The sequence below is a fragment of the Anopheles maculipalpis genome, chromosome 3RL (genome assembly GCF_943734695.1).
Source record: "Anopheles maculipalpis chromosome 3RL, idAnoMacuDA_375_x, whole genome shotgun sequence".
NCBI classification, from domain to species: domain Eukaryota; kingdom Metazoa; phylum Arthropoda; class Insecta; order Diptera; family Culicidae; genus Anopheles; species Anopheles maculipalpis.
The window spans coordinates 10,422,356-10,436,308 of record NC_064872.1 but is presented as its reverse complement, the minus strand read 5'-3'; the positions used below and the strand labels follow the sequence as shown (position 1 = coordinate 10,436,308).

At 44.5% G+C, this 13,953-nt stretch overlaps 2 protein-coding genes across 2 annotated transcripts in view; one reads left to right on the top strand and one right to left on the bottom strand.

Moving 5' to 3' along the window:
* LOC126564262 (probable cyclin-dependent serine/threonine-protein kinase DDB_G0292550) overlaps positions 1 to 9,284 on the bottom strand; it is a 100,445-nt gene extending 91,161 nt beyond the window's left edge. The window contains exon 1 of the mRNA XM_050221260.1: positions 9,042 to 9,284. Within this exon, the coding sequence (XP_050077217.1) occupies positions 9,042 to 9,224 (183 nt within the window). The 5' untranslated portion in view covers positions 9,225 to 9,284. The remainder of the gene's footprint in view (positions 1 to 9,041) is intronic.
* Positions 1 to 13,953, top strand: part of LOC126564774 (lanC-like protein 3 homolog) — a 205,702-nt gene that overhangs the window by 37,588 nt on the left and 154,161 nt on the right. The window lies entirely within an intron of this gene.

Sequence of the window (13,953 nt, the reverse complement as noted above, 5' to 3'; positions counted from 1 at the left end):
CTACTAATAAAACTGAAGCTACTTTGCAACCATATTCAAAATCAATTAAACTATTGCACTCGATTATTGTCAGCTTCCGCCACACATTGTTACAAAATGACGTTCATTAAAGGAATGCAAATCATACGCCGCACAAACTAGACACCGAAAGCCCCGGATCGCATCCGACGCTACGAACGTTCTAACGAGCGTTGGCGACGAGTGTACGCCACTGCATCCGGAAACGAGCACAGAATGATAATTTCTGTCGAGTTGCGATGGGACCACAGTAGTGACGCCATTCGTTGACCGCCCGCCGCTTCCAAGGTGTGAAGTTGTGATGGCTCATCAGTCGGCGTTAGTCACTGTTCCGCTTGGAGATGCAGAACTGACGTGTACTGCAACGACTCCAGGAATTAGTTGGAGATGCACCTCGTCAAACTAGAAAATATTTCAAATAGGAAGCATTCGCTCCATTAGGAAAATACCTTCGAACTCAAATAAAAGATGAATTCCATCCTGAAGTTCCATCGACTAGACCACAGATTCAAAAACCCCCACGTTGACTGCGGGAATTGATTGAATATTAATTTACTGACAAAGTGATGCGAGAATGGCCACTCGCCTCTCTTCAGCTTCAAACGTTGTCAGCGAAGTTCGCCCTTCAATGACACTAAAATCACCATAATGAGCGCGGCTACCCCAGGCTAACCAGAAACCTTCACACAATGGCTTAAGCCTTGCCATTTTATGACAGTTTTAATTGAATTATTACCACATCGTCATCATCCTCAAAACGACGATGCGTGTCTACCGCGTGGCGAAAGGCAATAGTAAACGAAAATGTGGTGTGGCAGATGGCGTAAAAGTCTAAATAAGGTAAAGAGACCCATCCGTGTGGCATGTCGGTACGCCTCCGCTTCTTAAGGAACTTCGCGTTGAAAGGCTTCCGAAGCCAACGCCACCCTGTGCCGCTCGGGCGGCATTAAAACTTTTCGCTGCCGTTGTGCATGAAGTCTGAGACAGGCAGATATATCTGTGTCAGCAATTAATATCCATCTATCGCGGGCATGTAGCTTATAGCTGGTGAAAATTGACATTTGATGTTGGTAGCATATCTCAAATAAAGTAAGATTGACAATATCGTCGCTACGCTTATTAAGGGCAGGAGGTAATAAAGATCACACGCGTGGTAGGTTGTCAAATTACGAACGTTGGCAGAGCTGAGCTTCCAGCAAGAAATTAATGGAGATAATTTTGAAAAAGCATACAACTTGTCAAGTTTTCTGACGAAGTATTGTTGCTATTATGCGCATCTAAAAATTCGATTTTATTACTAAACATAAACAATATTTTACTTTCAAATATGTTGCTCGTTGTACTCATCCATAAATAAAAACAAAGGTTTTGGCTTTCCGTATCTAGCAAGGTCTACTATACGAAAACGACTCAAAGCACGAAAATCCTTCTAAAAAAAAACCACCCCAAAAACAACGCTCTAAAAATTCACAACGCATAGCAACATTTTCCCGACGCATACAAAGTCGAAGACAATTGCTCTATTAACGCTGGCGACATGGTGTCAGCCAGCAAACAAAAAAAAATCCGATGATAAACACACTTCTTATAGATCTCTCTCTCTCCATCCGCCGCAAGACGGGTGGCGCTTGTGGCGGTTGTAAAGAAAACAAATCCTTCGCCCAAAACCCGACCCATTGCGATCCTTTCGCAACAGTTTGTGCGTGGGGCAGACGGTGTAATGCACGCACAATGTTGCGCGCCCGAGCTATTATCCTTTATCGCGTCGTCATCTTTAACGGGCAGGACATTCATCACCCGGGCAAGACCACCCGCGCGACAAGCGCGACAAGTCGTTCTTTAGGGAAGGAGGGAAGGGGGAGCTTGCCAAGCGCGTGTGGCAAACCATCATCTCCGGCGGGACACTAAGGCTTAACAACCACCCAGAAACTGGTCTCCGAAAACAACCGAGCAGAACAGCGCGAGCAGTTGGGGTGACGATGTTGGTATTCTTGAATTTTTATTTTCCTGCCAATTTCCAGCCTAGATGAGGCCATTCTTCTTCTTCCTGTCTAGCGCGAGTTCCGTTTCCTCGGAGCACTCTTGTACTGGTTTATTTTTACTTGCAAACGGGATTTTTCTTCCTTGCTTACATTCTGCTCCCGCTCTTCCCCTCCAAAAGCTTGGGGGTTGTAATTTTAATGCCATAAATTCAGTTTTATAGCTCCATATCCCCCCGACGGCAGTGCTCCTGCGTCTTTCCTTGCCAACATTCCGGAGCCAACTTTGGAGTGGAGCGGGGAAACGGCCCCATGCGAAACAAGGCGAACGGAGCGCTCGGGTCGAATCGGATGGATGACCCATCAGTAGGAGTGATAATAAAGTACCCGCGGGGTTTTGGATCAAAGCTGTTCACAGTGAAGTGAAGGCTTTCCCGTTTCTCGCGCTCAGAATGCACAAGGAACAATCAAGGTTTTGGGCGAATTTTCGCCAACGGCCCTCCAACACTGCTTGTTTGCGTTTGCGGTCGGTCATTCGCCATTGTGCCGCGTGGAGTGGATTGAACGGTCGAGTGGATGGTAATAAAATTAGATTCAATAAAAAAATATATATACGACGGTATAATTAATCATTTTTATCACTTTGTACACGCTTTTCACGGGCTTGCTCTGGTTCATTTTATGTTGATGCGTGTACTAAAGCTTGTTTAGACAGTGATCGCATCATCAGTAAGCAGAGGAAAAAACTGGAAAGACTGATGGTCACTTTAGGGAAATATTTACTGCAATTACGAGGACTTCTATGCGGCGTATGAAGCACTTTAATTGAAGAATTAGATACCTACTTCAATAATAATCTTGTGATCATTAAGTACCACATCAAACCCATACACTTGTTGCTCAAACGTTCCATTGCAACAGTATGGCATAGATTTTCCATCGGTCAATTTGGTGTAACATGCTTCGTATGGCCTCCGATTCCGAGAGACCGAGACAAACACCATACCATCTACAGTTGTCTTCGCGGCACTGCAACACATCCGGAAGTTTGCGAGACAAAACTGCACCTTATAGGAGTGACACTTCCGTCATTGTGCGCGTTGCCTCGTTTCATTTCCTTGTTCCGAGCCCCCCCTAAAATAACCATTTGCGTCTATGGTTCATCGCGAAATAATTGCAAATTCTATTGCGCAATCTTAGCGCATTGACTATTTCCAATTCGGTACACCAGCATACTTCAAGAAGGAAAAAACAAATCGGAGAAGGGGCCATTTTGTGGGCCATTCGATTCGAGGCTAGAATGTTTTCTGCTACCATGTTAGCCCCTCCACGCGATGTACGGCAGGTGTCGGAGTGCAAGACCCAACAATGCCTTTTACGTGCTGCTGCACCAAACCTATGGCGACCGAATCCTCGGCAATCTTGGCTTGCACCGTTAGAAATGTACGATCGTGTGACTAATTAATTCAAGATCGACCACCCTTGACCGCACCGCCAATGAAGGAATGCAGTTGCCGAAGCCGAACCCATTGATGGGTCTCCCTTTGAATGTTTGTTGTTGATTTGAGCGCGTATCTAGAGCACAGCAACAGCGCACCATATGGTTATGTTCCAGTTGAACTCACCCATCGCTGTGTCCTAGATAGAGGTCTCGGGTCAGGCGTACACTCGTTTCAAAACACTTCCAAATCTTGCGCTGCATATGATGCGGAGTGAAATAATGCCTATCAATTCAGAGCTGCATATTAAAGCCTAGTGTATAGTCTTATACATGAATGAGTTTCAATGTGATACATTTTTAAAACGATTTATAGGCGAATAATTGCAACATCAACGGATGGCTACCAACACGTGATAACGGTTTCAAGGAATGTATAATCTTCTTGCAGTAGATTAGACGGCGCAGGCCTTAAAAAGAGACGCCAGACTTGAAGTGATGCAAGCCCTCTGGACGGGAACTGTTGATAAGCAATCAACGGCAAGACCTCACTGGGGTAAGCCTTATCAGTTGTAATCAAACATGTCATAAATTCCAAAACACTGATTCACGTTTTGTGGCAAGCAATTTTAATTGGCCTTATTATTGATGCTCTGTTTAATTCTTTCATTCAAATTTGCTGTCAAGTAAAAAGGATCATTAAGTGGCAAAAGAATGCAATTTCAACTAAAAAAAGTTCTGATATATGACTTTGCCATTTTTGAGTGGCGCAGCTAAGGACTATCTTTGGTGATGTGTGCTAATAGGGCGTGTGGCGCAGGAGAATGAACCACGAGCTATCTGTGCTGTTTGGCGGCGCTGATATCCTGACGGTAGTCAATGCCGGAAGGATACGTGGGCTGGGACACGTGATGAGGATGCCGGACTCATGCCCCACGAAGAAGGTGCTCGTCAGCGACCTTCAGTTCGGCACGAGGCGTAGAGGAGCACAGCGAGCTCGTTGGCTGGATCAAGTGGAATCTAACCTGTCGGAGATCGGATGCAGCCGTGGTTGGAGGACTGCACCAGCTCCTCAGTCGTTAAGCCAAGAGGAGAAGCATTCCTGAGAGTTCTATTATCAGTACCTAGTGCTCATAGGTTATTCACGTTATGAACATAACACCTAACAACCCTGCATCAAGTTGGGTTAAACCGCAACTGACAGTAACAGATGTTGCTACATATTGTATGAGATCGTTCAAACAAACAAGTAAGTAAGTAAGCTAAGCTACATCCTTGGCAAACAAACGATCAATAATGGTTTACATCTGCAACTAGTACACGTGAATCATGTTCTTACTAGCAAAAAAAAAAAACACAACCCATTACTAGCCGCTGCACATTAACGAACCCATTTGCTCCAGTTACACGGTACGATGATTTCCCTCATAACGATACACCAAACCTTTGCTCAAGGTGCATAAAGTCACTTTCTACGTCGAATCAACTGATGCGCGAAAAGCCTTGTCACAGAGCACCACACAGCTTTCTTACCTCCAAATCAAAACATTAACCAATTAATTACCTCGATCGCTACATGCGGTTTGTAGTAGTAGTTAAGATCTACTTTTATATGTTTCTTTGCAACTCTTTCTTTGTGTCTTCGGCGTTTTTTTTTCTCTCTCTCCTCTCCCTTTACTTTTGCTTTGTTTCGCTTTCCAACTCGAAAGTCTTGAAACCGGCCCAAAGTGAACGGGTTGTGTGCATTGTTTTGTACAAACACTTTTTCCACTTTCGCGATGTCGTCCTCTCGCGTACCAGCGGGAGTTCCGACCGAACCAAAGTCGCCTAGGGCTCGGTCCGGTTTTGCTTCGTCGGCAGCAATTAGCAAGTTTAAGTTGACACTTGCCAGTTGCCCAAGCTTGCTCATTCCCTTTCACCCACTGGTGCCGGTTCAGTGCCGGAGAACCGAGGCAGAGACCGCGCACATGTGCGCCACCGATGCGCAACACGGTTGTCCACCCGGTACACGCCGGACGGTGTGCTGGCGCACGATTGTTGCCCATCCCGGCCAGGCAGGCAGGCAAAGGCTGCGTGCGCAATCATGCCAAATATTTGCGGATCGCGTTGGTGTGGGGCGGCTGCAATCGTTGAACGTGATGAATACCGGTCGTCCGGAGGCCACGAGCACGGGGAAGCGTTTGTTCACCTTTGAAAAGTTTTTGCTTGTTTGTTTTGGTTTGCTAGTGTTGTGTGTTGCAATCGCATAAGATGAAGCTTGAATGAACAAAAAACACAAATATAAACGCTGAAGAAAATGCTATAATGGTAATGTACAACACGAGCCAGTCAAAATATTTTAAATGTCAATTTTTCAAAAGCAAAGTCACAATTAACTAAAACTTGACTCATAACATATACTTAAGCAAAAGTTTAACAATTTATTTTAACAGCAACGGAAGTTCCAGCTAATGTGGACATATAGAGACGATAGGACATCGTAACCGTCCATTTCCAATACATTCATGATTATGAATTATCTTGGCGACCCTGCTCAAGTCTCGAATATGAAAGCACGAAGCCTCAAGCACCTGCTTTGCTCTGGTACTTAAAACATGGTACACCCCTGGTCCGTATTCGCAGTTTTGAGCAGTTTCGACCTTGACAATCAGTTGCTACTCCATCATAGCTATAGCATGATTAAAAAAGAGTTCCGATATCTGATATAGAAGACGCATGGCAGTGACAACAGGACAACCTTCGGAACGGTCGGCTAAATCATTGTGAGGAATTGTCGGATGGACGACATCGTCTCAGACATGAACGACGAGTTTTGTTTCCAGAATGACGATCTAGATGCTTTAACCCCCTAATCCAAGTCTAAAAAGGACTAGAATTCACCAAGCGGTAGGTCCTCGGTCTTTCTCATCAGTTTCTCACTCATAGTGCATCAGTCTGATCAATTTCTTTGCTCAGGAATGGACAAACCTACTTCAAATCTACTACTGTAGAGCCAAAAAATCTTCATTATATAAAAAGTATAGACATTTGGGGGAGTCGTAATATTAAAAATGGTCGTTAACTCCAAAGCAGACATGTCTGTCCGCTTAACACATCTTAGGAAGTGGATTTGGAGTCCTCAGCAGTTCCAAACACAGTTATATGGTCTACATCAGCCTAATAAACTATTAAATCATGCTTGCTAGGTCGTTCCTCCGGACAAGAAAATAAAGAATGATAGCTAATCAATAAATCAATGAAATGGTTCACAGAAATAATAAATCTCTTCTTTCGAACCATCTCCTGCCACAACCACGCTGCACAGAAACAACAGATTACGGGACGGCGTTCCTCAAGCACGCGGTCCCCGCTGTATCACCTTTTGCAATTGTTATCTTAATAATTGCAACCCTCCCAAAACAGCCCGTAATTGCACGATGACCCTGCCCCGCCATTAAACACCAACAAAATGGCATCACCACGTATCATTTCATTTCGTGGAAGGCAATTCACTTTTTTCTGCGCACTCCAACTCTCCCCCAATATCCATTTCCTGTCCCGGACAAGCGCAACTAAAGGTCGCAGCAGCAGCAAACCGCCGCAACGGAAATCGCAAGTTTTTTGCGTGTTTTTGACTCACACCTTCACACTCATCTCATCGGTTGGTGAAGTGTACTGCCGCCACGCGGTATGCATCATTCGCGAGCTCCACACTTCACTTTTATGGGGCCAGGGCCAATCGGGGGCCGATTTGCGGGCCGAGTGCGAGTCCCCATTGCACTTCCCAGAGCTCGGTATGATAACAGGTTCGGTATTACAAGTAATAGGTGGGAACAACAAAAAAAAACGCACATTGCGCACACACAGACAAAATACTCAAGGTAGCAATGAGTAACTGAGATACCTCTTTTTTTGCAACTGGGTGCAAATCCGCCCCCGACACGCTAGTGATGACAAACGATTGTGGATTACTAATAGCGCATCGTAAAATTTCTACATTTAACGCATCGGCGAACGCTGCGTTTCGTTCTCGGCAGCCGTTTGGTTTGCTTGCCGGCGCAGACCGACGACGACCACTTCCGTCCGGCTGATAATGTGCGTGGCGATAGGAATTGACCCATTTGACCGAGCGCGAAGGTCGCGCTAAATCGATTGGTAAGCGGAAACATTCTTGGGCACTTGGGGTGGTTGTTGTCAGCAAATCAATTAACCAAAAAATATACACATTTATTACAAGCAGCACAGCGCATTCCGTTTTCTAATGGGGACACGGTTAGGCCGATGAAAACGGTGATTAAATTCCCACTTCCTGTGCCACGAATTGAAACAGAGTGCAAATGTAGGATGTATTTGATAATAAATATTTCATTTAATATTTAATTGAGGCGTTCCGTTTCAGGAAACTCGTCTATCTTTGACCAGCAGTGTCTCTTTTTGATATATTTTACATCAAAATTCTTTTAGTAAATTCGAATGAATTACAATTAAACATCCTTTAAGTAGTACAGTAGTAATTTGGCTGCCTTTGCTTCATTTTATGGCGTGCTTGCGTGGCTCTACCAAATTCAATCTCATTGATGGTTTTTTTTTATATTGATTTTTTGGAATAGTTCGATAGTTCGAGGCCCAAAAAAATCAGCTTTCGAGGATAAATCATATGATCTTGGTGATCAGTGGACATCGATTCTCCGTCAGACTTCCATCAACCATCATAACCGGATATCGCTATTCTAAGTTATCGTTGGTCCTGAGCACAATCTAGCTGGAACCACAAATATTTCACACCCACATCGTACAACCTAGATCACAAGAATTATAGACAATTCGTTACCTGTGATGGCTACAACTCTTAACGCAAAGTAAATAGTGAATTTTTGGAGGAAACAAACACTTGGCCTGGGACCTGGGACCTTGTAAACTCGCCATTTTTTTGGCAATCTGATGATGTTGTTTCTCATTGTTAAAGTTCAATTGGTCGATGCATACAGTAGCCACCCAAAGTCTGAAGAGGCCTTAAATTCTGTAAGAGACCGAATTTGGTTTACACGGCGCAGAAGCGACTATCGTGTGCTCTTCATCAAACTTTTGCGTATAGAGAAAATATGTCTTACAGATCTTGGACGCAGAGCATTTTGCTAGAAGTTGTTCGCCTAGTTGGGAAACTCCCTTTAGGAGGAATCGTTTTTGGTTGCTAGAACTTTCGTTGATAGATAAAGGGATATTTACTTTCCTCGTCTATCGAATGAGAAGTTTCCATTTTTATGCCCACGACCCAACGTCGTACGGTTTGTGTATGAAAGGCGATGGCTACAAATTTGCACCTTAAAAAGACATTCTTGTACATTAAACGCAAACGACACCTTTCGTCTGCCAGGCAAAGGTGGAACCCCGATTCACAAGACAGACACACACTCGTGGCCATCTTAAAGCTAAAACGGATCCACACCAGCACGTCCCAGGCACTTCTCGGTAAATGGAGAAAGAGCATCAACAAAACAGACAGCCCTCGCGCCGAAAACGTTTGCCATGACAAGTAAATCCTTCTCCTAAATTGGAAGCAAGGCCTTCAGGATCGACCACAGCAGCGAGCGAACCGGGCGTTCGTTCCCTTATCGCAAAACACTCACCTTCGGATCGAGCAGACAGCGCTCGAGACTGTCCTCGCGCTGGCCGCTACCCGGCCGCTGCCCGCCATTGCTGTCCGCTTCCTGGCGCAAGCGGGCACGCTCGACGCGCACCAGCGTCGGGCTGTCCATGATGGATGGTGTGCGGCTCGGCGGGCCGGAATTCGATTCCGACGTGACCCGCATTTTCCCGTTGAGCGACACCTTGAACGGATTTTCGTCCTGCCGGCAGCAATAAGGTGGAAACTACTAATACGCACACTGTGCCCCGCGCGCGTACGGCGAAACGTCGCCACAAGCACTGATCACAAAACACACACACACACACACGAAACACCGGCACGGATTTTGTGTAGGTTGGTGTTATTCACCCGTTTTTATTCTTTTCTTTTTCGACACTTAACATCAACTTTTGGCAAATTATATTCTAGTGCCAGATGGCCGTTAACTTCTTCAGTTGATTATACACCTTTGCTCGCAACACGATCCTGAACCCGGCAGGAACCTTGTAGTGGAAATAGGGAAGGAAACACTCAGCACCAGAGATGCACTTTTTCACTTCTTAATTGCAGCACACACTTGAACTACACACTTTCGCTAACTGTATTAAAGCACCTCGTTTACTGCCGAACGCTTAGTGTTCTTCGTTAAAGATTTGCCTGCATTAAAATCAGTAGCACTGCCTCTCTCACATTTCAACAGCGACACTTACGATCAGCCAAAGCATCGAAAAGGGGAAAACGGAAATTTAATGGACGCTACGCGATCGATTGAGACCACTCTGGACGGCTAGGATTAACGAGGCGAAACACTTGAACGGGGACACTTTTGCTGACAGCCCGATGGTACCCGGTGCACAATAATTCTCGCAACAATCTGGCAAAGCTATCACGGTCTGCCCTGCCCAAAATCAATCGGAAAGCATCAAGCGACTCACAACTCACATCCAACCCGTACCACCTTTCTAGCTGTTTCGATCACTTTAATTTTCACCTTTTCCACCACTCGCGCAGATAATTTTCGCCTCAATCGCCGCGTTATTTAATCATCATTTTCTGATGTGCCGATTCGTTGATAAGATGATGCGAGAGCTGCCCAGCAAGCGTTCGAGAAGCGTTTCTTTTCTTTTCATTTTACCATCCGCATCAGCATCGTCGTAATCAGCGGCTCACTATCGGGGCGGATTTTTGTGCGATTTTCTTTTTTTTTTTTGGGGGAAGTTTTCCGGCCGTGCCTGTGTTTTGCTTTGTCTGGCCGTGCCTTTTCCTTGCTTTTAATGGGTTTCACTACCCATTTGCATTATTTTGCTTCAACCAAACTACCGACCGCGAAAGGTGCTATCGCTTCCACACTCTGCACGTGTTGTATGCGCTCACGGTTGCATCCATGCGCAGCACTTTGCCGTCAGAGTTTGCGCGCGCGCGTGATCACGGCCACTTCTCGCACACGTCGGTTTCTTCCGTGAGATTTTTGGTTGTTTTCACTGTTTCGTGCCGTGTCTTGCTTTCCTTAGCGGCGCAGCAACTTGCAGCTTAATCAACGCAGTCTAATCTTTGCTCTCACTTGCCGCGGTTTGGCTGGCCGCCCTGGGTAGGAAGAGAAAAGGGAAAGAAATACGATTGAGTAAATCACCAAAGTTGGGGAACTCAGTGCAATTCGTAGCCGAAGGTGTGTTGTATTGCAGACAAGTTTGATGCGGATTGAAAAGTGTTTGAGAGAGAGAGATATCTTTGTGATTTCTTTGACAAATCTATGACATGTTTATTTTTCGCTTTGGATCACGAAAAAATAGTATTTTGTATTGTATGATGCATCTGTACATAACTTTAACCATAAGGACCTATTCATAATATTGATATTTGCTTTTTTGTTGATATAACCATCTAGTCTGATTTGTTCTACATAAATGTTTAAATGCTCATATTCAAGAAGGATGAACAGGGTAGGAAAATTTTACGTCGGACCATTGCCTCGCAGTAAGTCCTATCCAACAACGAGATATCGATCGGCGTGACCTTAAGCAGGATTCGTAAATCGATTTCAACCAATAATTTGTAACCAAACAAACTCATCAAACTAAACCTGATCGGTGACCTTAAAGGTCATTAAGCCTAGAAGAAGAAGAGCTTTAAGATTTGATAAACAATTCTTATACTGTGGACGAGCTTTTATGATAATTTCTTGTACGACTTCGGTGTACTATCAAATGTTCGTGAAAAAATGCATTCGTTTATTAAAATCAAATATCTTGGAAAGTGGGCGGGATAATGGCCGAACGTCTAACTATAAACAGGTATCGATTAAGTTAAGAAAACCAGTATTCTAGTTGAAGGCCGTCATGATCTTACTGGCCTACCGGGATGAGCTTACGGACGTTAAGTCAAGAAAAAGGACCAAGATCCGGACCGTTTCCCCGTAGTGAAGCCTGTCTATCCAACTGCAAGAAGGTTAGGCATCAAGAAGAAGAAGAAAAAGAATAAGAAGAAGGGTGAAGAACACAATTTTTTGAAGAAATACACCAAAAATATAGATGTATTTATCACAATGCATTGTATCACAAATTAACGAAGATTGTACTCAAAAGAAACCTTTTTGTTTGAAATCTCGAATAACTACAGGAACAACTACTACACGCCGCACTCCCAAAAACGTTTCCATCCACCAGGGCCCGCAATAAAGGGCCTAAGGTCAGGTACAACTTCAGTTTTCCACTCGATTTCCACGCCGGTGATCACTCGGAGGAAGACTGAACCCGCTGCCGGAGGTGGCGAAAGAAAAGAAGATAAACACCATTTCTTACGACCATCAGGCAGCGAGCCATAGGTATTATGCCTTCTTTCTAGCTCTTGCGGGGAGGGCCGTATTTTACCTCCACCCAACCGAAAATGGCGCAACGTAGATGAATCTTACCCCTTAACTGCCACTAACTCACCCTGTGTCCCACCGAGCAGCAGCAGCAGCAAAAAAATAGTTTCGGAAAATTTCGCTCATCAGTTTTCTTGTGCGGTGATGTTTCTTTGCTGTTCCCCTGTACTTGCTGTGGAAGCTAGTAGAGCTTCCACCGGACGCGTACTCCCGCACCAGAAGAAATGCATTCAAAGCCAGAGCAACAAAAAAAAACACACGAACTCTGTTTATTTTTTTGGCCGTCTATCTGCCTTCTGTGGGCCAAAAAGATCTGAAACATTTGGGGTTACGATGGTTTCGTTTTTCTTTCTGTGTTATGCTTTCCTTAAGCAACGCTTAGTTTCGCGTACTCTCGGCACTCTTTATCTTTGGCACATAAAACTTCTACGCCTTCTCCTCGCGAGGGTTTGGCTGGAAGTTTGCTTTTTCTTTTTTGTTTTTGTTGCCTCACTGTTTTGAATGATTGTTCCGGTCCGGTTTTTATTGTCTTAAACAAAAGTTGGCCAACCATAATCAACACCAATGCTAGGTGTCAGTGTGCACACACGCTCAATTCCTTTTTTTAAAATAAAAATCCATCACGCTTCTCTAAAGGGGGCTTCTTACATTATCGGGCCTGCCTTTGGAACCATAAAAAAAAAAAATACACACACACACACACACCAGCGGGACAGGCACACGATAACACGGCTCGATTAGATGAGTGATGGTTGGAGTGGTGGGATGTTACGCCATCACCCAAACCATACCCCGGAAGCGTGGCCTATGGGAGTGTGTTTAGGGTCGCGTGCTAAGAACTCGCTTTCTGTGTATCACACAGTAGTTGCAGCAAGATAAGCCGCAGAACCGTGCTGCCCTGCGGAATTGCGGTCACTGCGTATAAATCCATCCGGAAGCAGCCGTTACAATACACGGGTATGTCTTTTTTCAAAGTATGCCCGCTGGGGCACATTGTAGAAGGTCTCTTCTGTGGTTGCGTGCTGGACAAATGCAGCATGACGTGTTGGCTGTGTTCGAGCTCTAGTTGTCCTTGAATTTTGTGTACGAGGGACGGGTAGGTTTGGGCAATCTAAAATCCGTAACTAAGTAGCTTTTAATGCACGAACACCGTCTCCTAAGGGTGTAGGATGATGATACATTCTTCATGCCGGGCTGTAAGATGCACTTTTGAGGTAGGTTTCTTCAGCACAATCTGATAACTTGGCAACGACAACTCCGATCGATCGTATGTGACAAGTTTTGTAGCCAATTGTTGTGAAACCCGAACCCGAAAGCGATCGCAGCCATTCTTTACATTAAAAGACTAGTACAGACAACTAAATAGCTTGAAGTTCTCCAAGAGCGTACCAGACGTCCAAGAATCTTTTAAATTAGCTCAGAATTCAGCTAAAATATTTTGTATGACAATTTTCCAAGTCATTGGTGATCAGTTATTCCTCAGTTTTTGCGTCAAAACGATTCTCATGGTCCCCTATCTTGATTTGCCGAAAAAATACATCTGTTGATGGCTAATGTTAGCTGAGAGTCTATTCGAATGCCAACGCAATCGCCTCGTATATGATCTTTTGCTGGCCTAATCAGTTGTTTATTCTGAATGATGATCTATTCTGATACAATTCTAGGACTTGAACAGAGAATTTTGTATAATAATGGCTCTGTTATCCAGTGTCTTCTCCACTGCAGGCAATAAGATTTTGACGCATGGAAACAAGGTACGACAATGACAATGTCACCAGTTCCTCAGACGTTCTTTGGTGAGACTCTGGTGCATTTAACGATCGTAAAAAAAGCTGGGTGACCAAAACTTAGTTTCAAGTCTAATTCAGCCAGTAGGCAAAAGGTGAATAAATATCTCCTGCCCCTTTTGACAAAATCTTTGTAAATTCGCCGACTAAAGCACTGCTAACGCTAATTTGTATTTAAAAAGCACTCATTAGTGGTTATTAAGGCAATTTTGTCAATAGGGCCAGGTACCATTTAGCGACAAAGCTGATAGATCTAATAAACT